Source organism: Silurus aristotelis (genome assembly GCF_946808225.1).
Source record: "Silurus aristotelis genome assembly, chromosome: 8".
Classification (NCBI taxonomy): domain Eukaryota; kingdom Metazoa; phylum Chordata; class Actinopteri; order Siluriformes; family Siluridae; genus Silurus; species Silurus aristotelis.
In genome coordinates, this window is record NC_139581.1 from 2,557,899 (window position 1) to 2,578,261 (window position 20,363).

Below are 20,363 nucleotides of genomic sequence, written 5' to 3' on the forward strand. Positions count from 1 at the left end.
CCCACTCTCATCCTACCCTAACACCACTTTAATCCTACCCTAACACCACTTTAATCCTACCCTAACCTCACACTAATCCTACCCCAACCCCACTCTAATCCTATTTCCACTCTAATCCTACCCCAACCCCACTCTAATCCTACCCTACCCCCACTTTAACACTTTCCCCACTCTAATCCGACCCCACTCTAATGCTTTCCCCACTTTAATCCTACCCTAACCCCACTCTCATCCTACACTAACACCAATTTAATCCTACCCTAACCCCACTCTAATCCTACCCTAACATCACTCTAATCCTACCCTAACACCACTTTAATCCTACTCTAACCTCACACTAATCCTATCCTAACCCCACTCTAATCCTACCCTAACCCCACTCTCATCCTACCCTAACACCACTTTAATCCTACCCTAACACCACTTTAATCCTACCCTAACCTCACACTAATCCTATCCTAAACCCACTCTAATCCTACCCTAACCCCACTCTAATCCTACCCTAACCCCACTTTAAAAATAGCAACACAGCACTAATAATATTGAATAAGATGGTATATAAAGAATAATTCTGTTGATTCTGTTGCTCGGCTGCGTTTGCATTACAGAAGATTAATCACGCTTTATTTCAGATGGTCAAAGCACTTATTATTCTTTTAATCCTATTAAAAGCGGGTAGAAGGCGTCACAGTGGAGGTGTGTTTGGACAAGAGCACTAGAACTGTACAGAACTTTTCATGCTCAACTCTACAAGATCGAGTGTTTCTAAACTCTCTTGACCTCTGCTCAAACATGCAGGAAAACATGCACCAGACCTTTATTCTTTTTTTTTTTCTCAGGTAAATAAACTGGGTTTAACGACCCTTGAAGATAAGGTTATTTATCAACTCAAAAAACATCACATATCCTGTGAATGATTTTCTAACCCAGATTAAAAGCTACTAATAAGTGTTCATTTCAGTGCAAATGAGTGAGCCAGTGGTGATGATGGTGAGGGGAAAACCTCCCTGAGAGTTCATGCGAAGGAAACCTTGAGAAGAACCCATCCAATCATATGTCCAATCATTATAGGTCGACCATTGTTGAAGCTATCAACTGCTCACTGATGGATATCCAATTGCAAAACTGTTTATCTCAACTGTAGTGAAGACATTGCAGCAAACTGTTTATATTGATTGCAGTCCAATTCCATCTTTATGGTTCTTGAGTTGAACCCTCCAATGTAACCTCATGGATCTTCAGGCCAGTAGGACTCTTGTCCTACTTTTATGCTGGTTCTCATCCATGTTTATTATTATTTAAACATGAGAACATTTATTACACAAACATGGAGAACAGAACATCTTTGGATGCTGTAGCAAGAAATTTTCCCTTCACTTGAACAAAGAGACCCAAACCTGTTCCTGTGTGACACTGTTCCTGACCACAAAGCCAGCTCCATGAAGATGACAGGGGGTAACTAAGAATGAAGCAATGAACATGGTGGTAGCTCCATTGTTAAGGCATTGAACGCTGGATCAGAAGGCCACATGTTCATATACCAGAACCACCAAGTTGCCACTGAAGGGCCCTTAAACAAGGCCCTTGACTCTCAACTGTTCAAATGTTAGTCACTCTGGATTAAGCGTCTACCAAATACCATAAAATGTGTTTTTGCTTGGCTTGCCTTTGTCTTACCTTCAAAAAAAAAAAGTCCAAAAAAGATAATTAAACAAAGCGGGAAAACAGAAATTAAAAAATTCAAATAAAATAAATAATAATACTAATAAAAAAAAGTACCAAAAAATAAGTAAGGACACGGTAAATAAAAGCGAAAAAATTAAAGCGCAAAAGTAAATGATGAAATGAAAAGGGTGAATTCAATAAATCAATATATAAATATATATAAAAAGTAAATAAATAATAATAATAAAAAATAAATTATTTATTAAATATATTATCATTATCATTATTTTTGACGGATGCAAAAATAAGAAAAGTTAATAATTTTAAAGTTAAATAAATAAATCAATTAATAAATAAATAAACCTTACTGGTTCTTGCGTGTCGGTTGACAGGATGTACTTAGTTTGTTTGTTCTTTGTGTCCCTGTCTGTTCTCCTCTTACCCAGTGAGTCTAAGCTCTGGCTCTCGATCACGTCACACTGCTGTAAGTCACAGCGACTCTGCACATGTTTATATAACAGTCATGATGCAAGACGATTACGCAGGCACAGCGTACATACAAAAAACAACACACATCAAACAAAACCAGCGTAAACCGTTAACCCGAGTCGTGCTTTATTTGCGGTGTATCTGAGCTAATTTGCCGGACTTTGCTTCCCCGGTATGTTTATTTTCCTCGAAATGGCAGAGCTGGCCTTTTGTCCGTCTCCCAAAGGCCGAAGACCCACTTAAAGTTCGCTAGAATTTCAAAGAGCTGAATGTTTGGCGTAAATACAGCGGCGCTAAAAGGAGACGTGAATGCCTTCAGTGTGTGTGAGAAACAGCCAGAACTCAGAGCTGATCTCAGCCTTCCGCACTGAAGTCATCTGCAGCATGTGGGCGGCCATTTTTTTTCTTTTTTTTTTTCCCCTTTCCATGAGCTGCTTGTTGACCGTTTTGCTCTGGCAAAGGACAAAGAACGTCTCGCAACACTTCACGCCGTCTGTACTTAAGAGTCATTCTCTTCTCTGAGTGCTGTTCTGGAAAGATCCGAGGGTGTGTTTCGAATAAACAAAAGCCACAGTGAGAAACTGCAGCCTGTCGCTGAGGCTTTTACCGTCTTGACCGTCTCAATAAGAGTTTTACATTCCAACCATAAAGCTTCGATGGAAGGAGTCTCCAATGCCAGAGATGTATTTAATAAACAGTAAACGAATTGATTCTGGTTTCTCACTAACGTAAACCTAAAAAAAAAAAGACTGTTGATGTTTTTTTTGCATATCGAAGCAGGAAAATGGAGTCTAAAACTGTACTAATGTAAGATGAAGGGAAAAGAGGCGTGGCCTTCAGACTCTCTGTCCGTTATCAGGAAGTTGAAAAACACACCTGTCAATCATTTAAACTCATATGCTGTGATGTTTATAATGGGGTGAAGCTGCACTTTCAGTGATGTTGGACTTCGACAGGTCTACTCTAATAAAAAATATTTTGCTGTTATAAAAACCTCAACTTTTTTAGGAAGATGTTCCACTACATTTTGTGAAGATCTTTTTTATTTTACGATTTTCTGGAGAGCAAATATGGAATAAATGTGATATGGAATGTTCAAAAACTGCATATGTTCTTCATGCAAAGACAGAGAGCTAGTTTGAAGAATTTTCTACAGTTTGTAAGATCTTTTGTAGGATGAAACCTGTCAGGGTTAAATAATGTTCCCTTTAACAATACTTGAACAATCTATAACAAGCTGCTAGATTGTACACTGGATGACCATGATGACCTGATTCTGAACTGATTATTGCATGGATGCTTATTTTCCCCAAAATACAAATTTAGTAATGGGATTGTCCATGAACGATTCGTTCATTTTGAACAAGTCTTCAATGCGACTCAGAAGAACGAGTCGTCTCAAATAGTGATTTGTTCATTTTCTATTGGACAATGAGCAAAGCATCACAAACTCTCCGTAGCTTATGTACAGAAAACAGAATCGAGTAGTTCATTTCCCAAATCTTCTAGTCTGAGTCGTTCGTTCTTTTGTCACATGACTCCCAGATACACCATGAATGTGATTAAACGAACCAAATGACTCAAAAAAGATTTGTTCATTTTGATGGAGATTCAAAGAAACAATTCACTAAAAAGATCTTTCCATTACTGTACTAAATAGCAAACGTTTAGGTTTTGTCTATACATAGTGATAATTACTACATCGGCTTATTGGATGATAAATAGACGTGAACTTAATCCTCTTTGTAAGACCATTAAAATTTGTGACCTTTATCACAACATCAAAAACACACACACAAAAGCGTTTTATCGACTGGCCTTATCTGAGCCCTGAATTATTTAAGAATGTCATTTTTTCACGCCAGTTTTTTTAAGCCGAGCCAAGTACACTTGCAGATCTCCATCGCTGAAAAATGATACCAGTTTTACATCCGTGGTACAATCCGAGAGATTCGCATCGAAATCAGAAAGCTGATTGGCTGTTGCATGTTGCTCTCATTTGTAATGGTGATACAGTAAATTATATTTGGACTAACGAATGACAGAAAAACACCACCACAGAAACTAACAAACAAATATTCAAAGGTGCTGCGAAAGCATTTCAATGAGGTAGCGTTATATGGACATCGAAAAATTAAGACCTGTTTAACATTAATGTATTAAATGTATTAAAAGGAAACATCTTCAGAGTCTGTTCTCTGTGTGGGAGTGGGAGGAAGGGCTCAGGCATCTCCTCGACGCATTAAGTGTTAACAGCTACAGCCAGTTGGAAGAAACAAAAGACAAATGGACTCGGTTTCTAAGCCACAATCCACAGCCCCAGTGTGGGAACATCTTAACCTTAAGCCGAATGCAAGAGGAGAACCAATTAATGCCATAGAGCCGATGTGTCAACAAAAAGAGGAGATACAATTGACGTGCAATAATTTATATTCAATTCAATTCATGTTTATTTGTATAGCACTTTTAACAATGAACATTGTCTCAAAGCAGCTTTACACAGATAATGTGGTGATTAAAAGTAAATATGTTCTTTGTAAGTAAGTTTGTCCCTGATGAGCAACTGTGGCAAGGAAAAACTCCCCGAGATGGCATAAGAAAGAAACCTTGAGAGGAACCAGACTCAAGAGGGAACCCCATCCTCATCTGGGTTGCACCGAATGTCCATTTGAAGCAGAGATACGATGTTGCGGGTACAGTGATGATGATCAGAAGTGAACTGTATCCTGAGTCAGTGTAGGAGACTGTTGACATTAACTACAGTCCAGTCCATCCTCAAAGCTCCCGTTCTTACTCCGGAATTTCATGGAACCACCCAAGGTGTAAATATTATTGTGTCTAATGTGCTATCTATGTGTATTGTTTTACTGTCTAGTTTACTGTTCACTGTGCTGTCTATTTGTCTTTTTGGCTGTTGATTGCTATATGTTACAATTACACGTCCCAGCTTTAAAAAAAAATTCCAGACGGTCTAAATGCAGCACACTTGCAAGATGTAAAACACCAAATGCAGCCATTATACAAAATAAATCACCATTTAAAAATATACTGCGAACCTCCACACAAGTGCCTTTTCGTAATGTGCAGACACACTTTAAGATCTTGTTCGCTGCCAAAGGTTTAGAATCATGTGAAAAAGAAAATACACCCATTTAAAATTCTATGGTTTTAAGAATCAGGACATAATACAAATCATTTTAGATCAATACAACTTCAGACGAATAAGTGCCATTCTTTGTTTTTTTTTTTTTTCCCAAAATCAAGCCGGAATGGACAAACAGCCATGTGCTGATAATTCAGTTGATTTGATTGCTTTGGGCTGTTTAATTGATCATCATATTTGAGATATTTGTATATAAATCAGTGAAAGGGGGGGAGTGGTGGCTCCAGCGGTTAAGGCGCTGGGTTGCCGAGCGGAAGGTCTGGGGTTCAAGCCCCGGTATCGCCAGGCTGCCACTCTTGGGCCCTTGAGCAAGGCCCTTAACCCTCTATGCTCCGGGGGTCCCTTACGAGGGAAATATCAAGGTCCGTGACGTCGGAATGACGTGGGGCCACCTTCCCGTGGGCTCACCACCTGCAGGAGGGACCGTAAGGGACGGTGCTGTGAGGATTGGGTAGCAGTCGAAGCCGGGGGCCTGCTTAGACTGCCCCGAATTACGGATAAGCGGGAGAAAATGAATGAATGAATGAATGAAATCAGTGAAAGTCACTCTGGATAAAAGCATCTGCCAAATGCTGTAAAATGTAAATGTCATCAACAGAGATTTGAGCAGTTTGCTAGAAAAACATCAGCAATGATCGTAGAAAAGTAATTGATGCTGCCACTCAATTTGGTGAGGGTTATAAGGCCATTTCCAAACTATTCAACGATCATCATTCTAGAGTGAGGATCAATATATTAGTTTTTTTTTTTTTTTTATTATAGTATTTTATAATTTGTTACCAATTAAATTTCAATGCCTAAATATTAAGTATTAAGAGTAAAAGGGTGTGCTTTAATTATAATACAGTATATTAGTATTGTACTAGCATACTCTATGGCATAAAATGGTTCTAAAATACAAATAATATTGTTTGTAACAATTATTTCTGGGACGTCACCTACAAAAAGTAGCTATATATTATTATTATTAACTACATAAATAATATTAATTATGTAGTTATTATTATTATTATTAAATATAGTTATAAAAACCTGTTCAATGTGATTGTGCAGAATGTATGATTAAAGAAAGTCAGGTCAAATAAAAAAAAAAAGAAAGCACATTTATTTACTGATAATGTGTTCACATTTGGTATAAATGTACAATCATACAAAAAAAACAACAATTACAAATTGATTTTATTTTTTCATTAATCCTCGTATGTAGGACCATAAAGTGCAAAAACTGAAACATTTTTCGAATGTGATTCGAGCTTCAAATGCACAACCTGAATGAAACCTATGATTTACACGCCATGAGACTGTTAGGAAGAGCATGATGTTTTATTCTCAGCGTACGGTTTCATTCGGGATTCTGATCGAAAGCAGAATTTATTGAACAGGGATGGACCTATACTGAAATCCAAAACATGTGCAAATACTTCAAAATATCCCACAATCAACACTGGAAATACACTATAGGGACAAAATCCTGTGGACATCTGACTTCTCCAGGCATATGCGGTTCCTCCTGAATCCGTCAGCACAAATTGTGTAGGACGTCTTTGGTCCATATAGTGTATGTGTATGCATTAAGGCACTGAAATTTCCTTCAGCTTTGGCTAGAATGTATAAAGTGGTTCTTAAAGTTGCCCCAGGCACATACAGTGTCCGTACTGCATGGAATGTAAAAAAATAAAAACACCCATAATGTGAGGAAAAGCAAAAATGCCTGGATTCAGAATGGGAAAAAAAATGCTACAAAAAAGGGCAGTTCTACTTAAAGTGCATAACAACTCCTAATGAACATGTAATACTATATATAATACATCTGCATATATACTGAAAATGTGTACATTTATAAACATCACCTGTGCAAAAAAAAAAACTCAAGTGGACCCAATTTAGAAAAGTGAACGAATTAATGATATGGTGCAGAGACACTAATTATTCTATACATAGAGGAAATTTGAGGATATATAACCCAAGCCATTAATTAAGGGCAAATGTAATGGCGCCCTGCACACACGGGAAGTGGTAGCGTCTGTGTCATGGTAGAACTAAACATAATTATTCTAATTATTAAGGGCCTTGCACAAGGGCCCAGCATTGGATTGAACTTGTGATCTTCTGTTTAGAAGTCCATCCACTAAGCTATCACTTCCACGTCAAGTGATAACCAAAAGAAATTCCAATCAGAATAAAAGGAAATGCAGGAAGGAGCTCTGCAGTGGCCGAGCTGCATTATTGGAAACGTTGCTGTGTAGTCGTCTCTGTAAGATTGAGATTTTATAGAATTCTGTGGGCATGGATAAAAATAAATAATCTCTGTAGTCAAAATGAACCATCTATGTATAATAATAAATAATTAATAGGCTTGACTGAAGTTAGGCTAGATCGTAAATCGGCCACGAATCTCCGGTTTGGTCGCTGAAAATATTTACAGCTTGATAACTGAGGCCCAGTGAACAGGTCATGTGGAAATAAGGCGCTAAAGAATGAAAGCGAGCTCAATTCTTATCGTTAAGTGGCGTACAATATGATTCCTGGAACGTCACAAGTCAAAATGTCGTTTGCTTTGGCCTGTCCGATCTGCCGGTGAAACTGTCCTTGCTTGTGTGTTTTCCAGCAGTGCATATTTGGCCCCAGAGTGGCACTTTTAATACTGGGCATGTGGTTAAAAATGGTGACGGGTAACGGCGTGACCACCGATTTGGAGAGATTGAGCTCCTGTAAAGCACTTAGTCCATTAAACACATCTGGACTCAACGTCTTGAGCTGAAAGTTGTTCGAAAGGTCGAGGACTTGGAGATTTTTCAGGCCTCTGAAGCTGTTTGGCTGGATGACCGAAAGCTCAGGGAGGCCACTGAGAGAAAGATAAACGAGATCCGTCAGCTCCTCGAAGGCTCCTTCGTCAATACCAAGGATAAGATTTCCATCCAAGCTCAAATACTGCAAGGGAATTCCAGCAAGTCTGGGCACCTTCCTTAGCTGATTGCCTGCCAGCATCAGGCTTTTGATGTAAGGCACATGAAGGTGAGGGTTTCTCGAAACCGTGCTGAGAAGGTTGTTCGAAAGATCTACACTGATAGGGGTTTCCTGGCCTCGTGTGCTAAATACGTTTAGGTTAAACTCGCCAAATTTGTTGTCGCTGAGATCCACCTCGGTTAAGGGGAGACCGGAAAAGCATCCATCGCCGAGGTTCTCCAAAATGTTCTGGCTCAAATCCAGAGTCTCCAGGTAACGTAGTTTGTTAAAGGCCTTGGAGCTCACTTGTGAAATGAGGTTGCTGCTGAGATCCAGGCTGACCAGAGTGGTGTAACCGGGTCCTGACAGCATGGAGTCAGTGACGGAGCTAATGGAATTGTGGGACAGGTCCAAGTGTGACGTTTCTAGAGGGATGGGAATGGGAGTGGTTTCTGGTCCGAGCCCACTGCAGTCCACCTTGGTGAGGCTGAAACTATCAAACAGGCCGTAGCTCTCCACCTCACAGCGGCACTTCAGATGGCAGTTCTTCACCCCTCCTGCTGTGGCCAGGGCGAGCAGCGAGGATAGGCTGAGGCACAGGAGGGCCGCCATGATGCTCTGTGAAGAAAGAACATCAAGCTGATTATTATCAGTCCATGATAACAGTGCACGCTATCTGGGGATTCTTTCAAAGTGCAGGCCTCGTGATATGAAGAAGAAAAATGTATCTAGAAGATAAAACAGAAGCAGCATTATGTTTGTTTTTTTACAAATTGCATAAAAAAACATTATATATGATGTATCATAATATTCACATCACATTGTCATCAGAAAGCTATACGTTTTTTCCCCCCATGTTTACATACGTATTATTTTGAATAAGTGACATTTAATAATAATAATAAAAAAAAAAGTTTGTCCCTTTGCAATGAAAGTGGTTTATTACCATAAAAAATTAAATACTACATATATTCCTGTATAAAATAAACAAATAAACAAATAAATAAATGTATCTATTTATCAATAAATAACTACATAAGAAGAAAACAAACAAAACACGTCACAAAAGCGTCACAAACTTTATACGAAAAGATGGACAAACTAACCCCGCCCCCAAACACTAACCCCGCCCCCAATCATTAACACCACCCCCCAAAACCCTAATCATAACTTTTATTTGATTTAGGTAAATTCGCCTAAAATTAATTACATTTAAATTAATTAATTAGTCCCAAAAATTAGTATACTGTTGATTTATACGTGGATAGTTTAATTTTATATCATTGATCGATATCACATCTGTATTGAACTCTAAATTCTGATTGTTTGAAATTTTCTGAAGCTGTGACCGAGTCAATGAATGAAATCGTATCAATATTTCTATTAATGCACTCGGGGTAAATATACATTTTTAATGAACAGATTTTAAATGAATTCGATGTGTACTGCTTACAGAAATGTATTAGAAATCCATTCCTTATACGCAAAGCGTTGAACTACTTTTTTTTTTTTTTTTTTATCAGAAATTCTTATTAAAAATTTCAACATTAGCAACAAAAACATTTCTAGCACTTTAAAGGGGAAAAATCCAGAACATACAATATATTTATATCATTTATCTGATATTTATTATTTTAGATGATCTAATTATAATATAATGTATATAATAGTACAATGATTGTATTTAAAAAGCTCACAGTGAAGTAAATGTTTACACTAGAAATACAATACATACACATCATATACACACAAATATTTGAAGCGTGTATGGGAGGACAAAAAAAAAAAAAAAATATATATATATATATATATATATATATATACCAGCTGTAATGTGTCCAGAGACAAAACTGTGAGATACAAAGCTGTAAACCTCAAAACCACAATTTATTCTCGCAGTTAGAGACGAGAGCATCTCATCTTCTGATCGTGTATTATAGCTGAATTTACAAATATCAACGCTGTTTTCCATACCGTAGTCTGAAGGTTGTGAATACGAATCGCAGCACCACCTGAGCGAATCCTCAACTGAATAAATAAATGTAAAAAAAATAAAATAAAATGGCGGATTAAAACGAATTAAAGATAAAATCTAGTTTAAAACGATCGTCTCTGAACAATTCTGGTTACTACGCAGTTACGCAGAAACAGTACGCGTTCTTTGATTAATATTAATTTATTGATAAGTGCTGTGTAAAGACGTTTCTGCGATATACATGATGAAATGTTGCTGTTGTCAGGGAGGTAACAGTAACTCAGCGCATCGTATTCCTCTTTATATGCAGAAATAGAAACGAAACTCGCCAATCCCGAGCACGTGGTAATTTACGTCAAGCGTCCCGGAGGCGTCTTTTGATCTCGTCACAAAACAATACATTTTTGCTGTAACAAGTACGACGTGCCAGAACGAGCTATCGTAACATGTTATAAAAAGAAGAGCCAAGACTCGTAAATCAAACATTTCACGCTTGCTGTGAAGGACTCGCAGTGCCTGGATTGGCAGGTAGGAAGGCGTTCACAAGTTACGCAACATTGGTGATCACGCTACAGTGTAAACTCTTTAACACCCCGTTCCACGTTTAGTCCATGTTTACTGCTGGTAAAGAACTTCCACACTTCTGGAAAGACTTTGTGGAGATTTGTGCGAGATTCATTTAGACACAAGGGTGTTAGCAAAGTCAGTTCCCGATATAAGTCAGGTGAGGAGGCCTGGGGTGCAGTCAGTGTTCACCATTCATCATGTTCAATTGGAGCTCTACAGCAGGAGATCTTTTACTCCAACCCCATGTAAAGCAGATCTTAATGGATCTGGATTTGTGCACAGGGGTATCGTCAGGGTGGAACAGGTTTGGGTCTCCTAGTTCAAGCGAAGGGAAAATTTCATGCCAGGGCAGACGTCCTGTACAATTGTGTACCTAGAACTTTGTGGGAACAGAACCACATAGACCACAGAGTGACTATCAGGTTCTCTCTCTTTTCTTCCATTTGAGAATGTCCTCTGTCCTCTGGGGAATCTTCAGTGCAGAATCAGAATATTTTTGTAGCCTTCCCCAGGTCTGTGCACCAATCCTCTCTGCAGGCACTTCCTTTGACATCATGGCTTGTTTTTTTTGAAAATATATATTTTTTTCTTGTTAATCGATCTGCATAACATTATGACCACCTGCTTAATATTGTGTTGGTCCCGTTTTGCAGCTACAGGAGCTCGTCTGTTGGATCGGACCACACGGACCAGCCTTCCCTCCTCACGTGCATCAATGAGCCTCGTCCCCCACGACCCTGTCGCCGGTTCACCACTGTTCCTTCCTTGGAGCACTTTTGATAGATTCTGACCACTGCAGACCAGGAACAGCCACAAGAGCTGCAGTTTTGGAGATGTTCTGACCCAGACGTCTAGACGTCCCAATTTGTCAAACTCGCTCAAATCCTTACATTCGTCCATTTTCCTGCTTCTAACATCAACTTTGATGACAAAATGTTCACCTGCTGCCTAATAAATATATCCACCCACTAACAGGTGACATGATGAAGAGATCATCAGTGTTCTTCACTTCAACAGTCATAATGTTATAATGGCATAAGATCATAAACCTGAATTAGTGTACAAATGTATTTATTTATTAATTAAGGGACTACACTTAACTCATTTCATCTATCCATTTTTAAATAAACTAACCGGATGATTAATTGCGATTGAAATTGTGTGAGGTGTGTGAGGTGTGTGTGGTGTATGTGGTGTTTGTGTTTGTATGTCTGTGTGGGAACAAACTTGCCAAACCTGTGTCATGTGTTTTGTTTGTCAGTGTTCTATGTCTATCTATCGTCTTATAAAGTGTGTGTGTGTGTGTGTGGGGGGGGGGGGATGACGACTGTCAGACGCCACACCCACAGGTGGAAGTGACGAAAAATCCTTTTTGCTCTGTACACGGTTTTACACGGTTATTTACACGTGATTCATTGTATACACGGCGTGACCAAAAGTATTGGAACACCCGACTTTTCCAGTGCGGAATGTGCACCACAAAGTCAGAGCCACACAGTGGTATTGGGCGTATTTGGCAACTAGGAGACCCCTTACTCCAGCATGACGATGCCCCTGTGCACAAAGCCAGCTCCATGAAGATCTGCTTTCCAGGAGTTGGAAAGTGCGGCAACACTATTGAATATAATAAATGTAAACGTTGACTGCACCCCAGACCTCGTCACATCCATCAGTACCTGACTTTACTAACACCCATGTGACTGACACCCAAATCACAATATCTAGTAGAACGTCTTTCCAGAAGAGCGAATGTGGAATGGGATGTTTAAAAAGCACAGAATCTGGTCAGGTATTCACATACGCCTGTGGTATCGGAGTGTGTGTGTGTGTGTGTGTGTGTGTGTGTGTGTGTGTTGTAAGCATTATTGGAATTCGCTTAAAGTAGACACGAGGAATGTACAGCCGTGCCTGGAGCGCAGACGTTTCAGTGGAAATGACGTCGCAGTGCCACGCCCTCACCCCTGACGGCTGATGAGTACAAACTCTGACGTCTAAAGAAGACCATCCTGAAGAAGGAGGCTCGCAGGAGAGTATTACACGCTCACCAAATCGTACGTACCAGCATTTCAAATCCAGAAGTCGACGCATTATTTTCCATCCAATTAATGGTTTATCCCATATATTTATGCATTTAAATAATTATATATTCGTTTTCATTTAACGAGCTTGAATAAATTAAATGTTCAATATTTTTCGACATTACGTAGAAATTTATCCATAAAAGCTGGTATTTTGGAGCAAAAAATAGAGAGAGATACATGTATATAACAATATGTACAAAGGTTTGTGGACACCAAAATCCTATGCTGTTCTAATATCTTCTGGAAAGAGGTTCTACTAGATTTTGTGGAGGTTTGTGCGAGGTCTATTCAATCACAAGGGTGTAGATGGCGTTCACGTTCATGTTCGATTGTGTTGGAGCTCAAAAGCAGGAGATCTTCCACTCCAACCCATGGAAAGCAGATCTTCATGGAGCTGTTTTTGTGAACAGGGGCATTGTCATGCTGAAACAAGGTTTCGGTCTCCTAGTTCAAGTGAAGGTAAAAGACATCATATACAATTGTGTGCTACAGCTTTGTGGTAAAAGCCAGGTGTCCCAGTACTTTTGGCTAAATATCGTTTATATATTTATATTATATAAAGATTGTCTGGAACATGATCAGGCGAAAGTTTGTCCTTCCTCTGAACCCGGTCAGATGTCACTTGTGCTTTAGTTCATCTAATCTAGCTTCGTAATGCAATCCAGACGAAATGTTATGATGTAATCCCTATAATCACGCCGGCACTCCTGTTTAATTGCAGCCTGGCCGGTCTAATCATGGCCTCGGTCCAATCTCTGCACTTGAACAGAGTTCAATGTCTGATAATGGTTACATTTTACATACAAACATCCACCAATGGGGCAAATAAATAACAGACTGTGGATGATATGATTCACAGGGTTCTTGGTATTTGTTACTACATGGACCCTATTCAGACATTTTACACTGCATCAAGCAATATACCATTTCCAGGCAGGTCACATGACCTCAACCAACGACCAATCCGAAAAAAGTTGAAACAAAAAACACGCGGCGAATCTGGAACTTGATTGCGGACGGCACGGAGAAGACGTACGCTAGTTATCTTTTGCTAGCGATCATTTTGTAAGTTTGCATTAAATTAATCGCCTTTAATGAACTCGATTCTGATTGGTCAGGAAGCCTCGATGGCAAGAAGTGTAACAATAACGAGCCATGAATTAATGTTTTTTTCAAGCTACTGTAGGTATCGATAAACTTACACTTCTCCATAATTGAAAAATAAAATCTGTTTTACGTCAGTGGTACAATCTGAGAGAGATTTACACCGATAACAGGAAGCTGTTTAAATCGAGTGTGACCAATCACGATGTTAGGAAGCCGTCGTCAGAGCACAGGATCAGGGATGAAACAGCGCCCCCTAGAGCACAGGTTGTTAAGGGCCTTGCTCAAGGGCCCCAAAAGTGGCAGCCAGGTAATACCTGGCTTAAACCCCCAACCCAATAAATAACCCAGAGCACATGCTAGCGTTTCTATAGCAACAACTCGTTCGCAGCCAGAGAATTTGAAACTGATATTTTTTTGCAACAAAAATAATCATCGTGATGGTAAAGATTTCAGTTAGGACACGTTTCTGGAAGGAGTCTCCAGTTTCGTCTGCTTGTATACCTGGAATTTTCTGCCTAAATCTCCTTCGAGAGAGAGATTGATTGTTGCTGCTATAATGTAAGTGAGAACAGGAGCTAGCTTGGATGTTCCGTGACAGAAAATGTAACTGTAAACGGTCAAAAATCGCTCAATAATGAATGAAAAAATGGGCACAATGGGAAAAGTGGTGCGGGTGAAAAAAAACAATGCTGTTGTATGAAAATACTGTAGGTGGTGAAAGGAACATTCTGCTTTGTGTTGAGGTTCATCACGTCACCCCATCAAGTCCCCAAACAACCCACCACACCACCCACCATGAATTACCCCCAAACATCTCTATATTGTCTGTATTTAGCACCAGTTCACAAGGAGACCTAAAACGGCCACTCCCACGGTTTCCCTTCAGTTCCGATTGCTGCTCGAGAGTGTGAAAAAGCCTGCTGGTGGCAGCTGTTTTCAGAGGTGGCTTTGTTAATGTTCTCGCAACTTCTTCACCCTTTTGCTGCTGCTGGCCTCTTTCACATTCATGCCAGAGCAAACGGATGTCGTAAGAGATCCCCGGATAAACATTCCCCTGCATGTTCTCTTCCTTTGGAGATTAAGAGACTAAGCTGCAGAAAAGGGAAAAAAAAGGCTGATCTTCTTAAATCTGCGGTCTGACCATCAGGGGAACAGGAGGAACCAGATCAGACACTTGGGCTTCCACTGGAGGAAAAACATCTGGTTATTTCATGTGGATCATGACCTCTCCAGGTGTTTTCTCTTTCAATGTCCCTCTCTCGAACAACCCTCAATCTTCAAATGGAAACAGATCAGACTCGTTCCTCGGTCTGACCACGTTCTGAATTTCTTCTGTTCACACCGAAGTTGTATTTTTTTTTTTCTTGAATTACTCGTATTACTCTACATTGCAATTGTTCACAATTTCTGTTCACAGATCAGTTTGGTATCAAAACCAAACAATCCTGAGAACTTGGTCAGAAGAACAAATGGTGGAAACCCTGACACTTTGAAATTTAGCCTGTAGCACATTGATGAGCATCAACAACTGGTTCAGGAGGAGGAAGTACAAGGGAATATGTGAAGCCTGTTGAAAGTTGCTGTGGGGGACTTCTTGAAAAAACAGCCAGTTAAAAAACATATACGGAAATGCGTGCAAATCTCAGGATGGTGGCTCCATCGAGGGTTGCAAAGGGGCGGGAAATTTCCGTAAACTTTCTATGGGAATTTTGGAAATATTCCAAGTTGGAAAATTTATGGGAATTTATGGGAATTAATTAGAAATTTTGGGAAATTTATATAAACTGTATCATATACAAACATTTCGTTTGGTCACAAAGCTGACGCATGCAAACTGATACAGATTTTTAAAAAATAATAATTTTGGACTTTTGGATTTAATTGTTAGAATAATTTTGTTGCACACAAACGGCGCAGACGTTTTAAAGATAAATGTATGTCATTTGTGTAATTTACGTAAAAACTTGCCATTTTTTGATGTGCAGGATTCAAGAAATGAGGTCTATGTTCCGGAGGAATGCGTAGTGCCTGTAGGGGGCGTGGCCTCAGTGACCCTGATTGTTAAATGTGCAGGTTAGAAATTCAAGGATCTGGATTTTTTTTTTTAACCAAAATTATTCAAGATTTTTTCTTTTCAACTCCATTTAAGTTCCCTGTTACAGACTAAATTCCCGGTTTATTCCAATTAATTCCCGTTTACTTCAAAGGAACGTTTCAACTCTTGAAAGTTACTGGAATTTTGTAACCCGAGTTCTATCACGGAAGAACCGCATCTGCTCGAGATAAGAAGTGATAAGAGTGAAATGTTTTTTTAGTTAAACGCGAAGGTGAAAGTGTTTGGAAGTGTGATCGGAGTGTATCCCGTGTTTGAAATGTCATCTTGTTCTGTATGTGGCGTGCGAGTTAGGAAACCTTGGCCTTGTGTGAAGGGAAAGTTTGCCGGGAACGTCGCCAAGGTGACCGCTGATCAGACATACTTTACTTGAAGAACTTTGCTTATCTTTCTTTCCTTCTCCTTTTTTTCTAGGGCTCCGCCTCCTCACGGTGTACATCACCATTCCTCTACAGTTTCCATCTGCATCTTCAGACCTGCATGCTAACTTCTCTCACCTCAACTATGATTCTACATGTTCAAACGTTTTGGTATATACTTTTTTTTCTTTTTTTAAATGTCCCATTCCACATTTAGTTCCATGTGCTCTTATAATAACCTCCACTCTTCTGAAAAGATCTTCCACTAGATTTTGTGTGAGATGTAGATGAAGAGGCCTGGTGCATTTCTTCATGGAGCTGGCTTTGTGCACACGGGTCATTCTGGAACAGGTTTGGGTTTCCAGGGTCTCGGGTTTCCCAATAGTTTTGGGCATACAATCAAAAAGCTGAAAAACGTAGATTAGCGTGTTCTGCAACAAGACGACATGAGACCCAGAAGCAACAAAGTGTGTCATAAAAAATAGTGTTCACGATAAAGAATCTGACAATGATCTCATTTATGAAACTAGGGTTTAAGGGCCTTGCTGAAGGTCCCAGGAGCAGCAGCTTCATTGTGCTGGGCTTTAAACTCAAAACCTCCTGATCAGAAGTCCAACATGGTATCTTTAATAATAAGTACAATTATTTATGCAAATAAGCATAAAGCAAAACAATATTAGATGAACAGAAACCGCGATCTGAAGATTTCCTGTTATGGACACCGTTACCAAGCCCTGACACTGGAGACTCCTTCCATCAACACACACATATATATATATATATATATATATATATATATATATATATATATATATATATATATATATATATATAAACTCTATATTTTGATGTAGCACAAACATTAAAAAAAATAATTATAATAATAAAAATAAATAATTTGCAGCTGTTAGAGAGAAAAATAAAACATTTTCAGGCCAATCGGATTGGAGACTGGAAAAGTCACGTGATTATTATTATTATTATTTTTTTTTTTTTTATCAGAAATCAAAGTAACCCAAATCACACCCAATTTAAAAGTGAAGCTGATGCGCGTGCGCGCGCGTGTGTGTGTGTGTGAAATGCTGCTGTAGAGGAATGGAAACAATGTAACACATTTAAAGAAACATTAAAAAAAACATGTGGAATATACAGAATTATATATTATATATATATCAATCTTTTCACGTGTGAAACCAGGGACCCGGACGTGAGACACACTCACCACGCTCTGGGACTCCACATTGACTTTCCTTCCTTCCTCCCTTTTCTTTCCTCTTTTCCTTCTTTCTTTTTGCTTTTGCAGAGGGAAAACTCCAGCACCGGAGTCGACTCTTTCACATGCTTCTCTCCGACACCACCGTCACGATGTTCCGTCTCGCGCACGGAGAAGAGAAAGAGAGGAGAAAGATCTGGCTGAAAGTGAGACGAGAAGGCAGGACATGGCTCCAAAAAAGCCAGCAGGAGACTCGCCCAAGCCTCCATGACCAATCAGGAGCGAGTCGTGCCTCAAATGACTCTTTAAAAAAAACCGACTCTTAGGAATCGATTCGAGTCACTTTTTCCCATGTTGCGGTCTCCTTTTAGAGAAGACTGAAAATCACAGCCTGTGTTTTTTTTTTGTTTTTTTTTACAAGTTTCTATTAGTGACTTTATTATTTAAAGCTACCAGCATTATGGATAAGTTCTCCTACCTATTTTATGCACTTTTCCCAAACCTTGTTCCATCCTGCAGAAGCTCCCAGCAGGGATGAGCGATCCTGTACAGCGCAAGACCAGTATCGTCGATATCGATACTGACCTTGATCCCAGTATTAATTTATTTATTTGTGTTAAATATTAATATAATATACACTACAATGAGCTGATCTTCTCTTTTCTTTAACAATGCTTCAATATTTTGACCTTTTTTTTAACATCTATTCTTTCAGGGTGCACCTGCATGCCTTCCCTCACCAAATCCATGAACCTCCTCCTGTGCTGCTCTCCATCCTGAGCATTCTTCTACCCATATACCCCCCATGTTCTTCCTCTGAACATGACCAAACCAATCACACCTTCTTCATCACTTCTCCAAACCGCCAAACCTGCTCGAGGTCTACAAAACACATTTCTAGAAAAATACAAATCACATACACCATATTTCCATTTTCAGCAGTTTATGGGTTTGCTCGGCCTGGTGATGCTGGGATTTGAACTCATGACCTTCTTAGCTGAAGCATATTTCAACTGTTTCTATGTTCCTTCTAGATTTTTTGAAGGAATACAAGAATGTTGAGCTTGTTCACTGTTCTGCTCTTCTTTAAACAAACAAACAAACAAACAAACAAACAAACAAACAAACAAATATATATATATATACTGAGAATTTCCAGGTTAATACTGACCAACGCCACACTTGCTTAATTGTACAGCCTATACCGCCCCCTTGTGGTCAATACACCTCATTTCATCACCATAAAACATAATCATTTCATTCGGCATATGCATTTACATACCGTACTTACATTTTCTTATTATTAAATCACTCCATCCACACACATCAACACAACACACTTTCATCCTAACACACAGAACAATAAATCCTGATTTTTACACCCTGAAGAGAAAACCCAGTTAACAGTACAATGGAGGTTAAAAAAGAAGCACCTATATGCAGTCCAGAAGCTAAACAAAACACATCAAATGCTATTATAGTAAATACAATATCGATATATTTATTATTATATATCGTATATTTTATTATATAGCAAAATAAGTGAAAATATAGAATTAATAATTATTAATATACACCATAATTACTTGTAAAATATAAAAAATACATAATAATAATAAAAAAATATATATATTATTATTATTATTATTATTATTATTATTATTATTATTATTATTATTATTGTTGTTATTTTAATAGTAGTGCTATGCAAATATATAATGCTTGGAATAATGTATATTTAGGTTATCTGTTGCTCTATGTTGCCCCCTAGTGGAATTTATAAAATTCACTCCGTTTTTTGTTCGACATTTTAGATTAGATTTAGACAAATAAACAAATCAGATTTTTTTTTTTTTTTGGTCCTGATTCATTTAAAGTCTTTTTGACAGCCATTATGTAAACCTTCAGAACACAATTCAGGGAAGATAAACCATTAAAATGTGGTGGACTGGAGAGGGTTGAGTTGCACCTAATAGATTTAGTCCTGGGCTCGGTGTGGTCATTTTTATGCTTCTATTTATCCCTCCATATTCTACCTCTTCCCCACTGATCCCGCCATCCTCTATCACTGCACCACTCATCACTGCATCCTTTACAACTGATACACTGATCCCTCCATCCTCTACCACTGCTCCTCTCTTCTATTTTCTATCACTGCTCCACTCATCCCTCCATCCCTCCACCACTGTTCTACTGATCCCTCCATCCTTTACCGCTGCTCCTCTCTTCTATTTTCTATCACTGCTCCACTCATCCCTCCATCTCTCCACCACTGCTCTACTGATCCCTCCATCCTCTACCACTGCTCCTCTCTTTTATTTTCTATAACTGCTCCACTCATCCCTCCATCTCTCCACCACTGCTTCACTGATCCCTTCATCCTCTACCACTGCTCTTCTCTTTTATTTTCTATCACTACTCCACTGATCCCTCCATCCTCTACCACTGATCCTCTCTTTCCTCTATTTTCTACCACTGCTCCACTCATCCCTCCATCCATCCACCACTGCTCCACTGATCCCTCCATCCTCTACCACTGCTCCTCTCTTCTATTTTCTATCACTGCTCCACTGATTCCTCTATCCTCTACCACTGCTTCTCTCTTTCCTCTATTTTTTTTTATCACTGCTTCATTGATCACTTCATCCTCCACCACTGCTCCACTGATTCCTCCATCCTCTACCA

At 39.0% G+C, this 20,363-nt stretch overlaps 1 protein-coding gene and 1 long non-coding RNA gene across 4 annotated transcripts; one reads left to right on the top strand and one right to left on the bottom strand.

The window, feature by feature from the left end:
• Positions 1 to 6,402: 6,402 nt before the first annotated feature.
• Positions 6,403 to 18,468, bottom strand: tsku (tsukushi small leucine rich proteoglycan homolog). 3 transcript variants are annotated; one of them, XM_083548104.1, is made up of 3 exons: positions 18,157 to 18,430; positions 17,688 to 17,981; positions 6,403 to 8,881 (listed from the first exon to the last, which is right to left on the bottom strand). In XM_083548104.1, exon 3 carries the CDS (start codon positions 8,873 to 8,875, stop codon positions 7,820 to 7,822), a length of 1,056 nt encoding a protein of 351 aa, XP_083404230.1. In that variant the 5' UTR covers positions 8,876 to 8,881; positions 17,688 to 17,981; positions 18,157 to 18,430; the 3' UTR covers positions 6,403 to 7,819. The 3 variants fall into 3 exon arrangements, with proteins under 3 accessions (XP_083404230.1, XP_083404229.1, XP_083404231.1); XM_083548103.1 differs by having other exon boundaries at positions 17,688 to 18,468; XM_083548105.1 differs by lacking the exons at positions 17,688 to 17,981; positions 18,157 to 18,430 and adding an exon at positions 10,238 to 10,365.
• On the top strand, positions 10,521 to 17,235 carry LOC310729754. Its single transcript, XR_014534654.1, has 2 exons — positions 10,521 to 10,766; positions 11,459 to 17,235. It is a non-coding gene; the product is annotated as an uncharacterized lncRNA (long non-coding RNA).
• Positions 18,469 to 20,363: the final 1,895 nt, after the last annotated feature.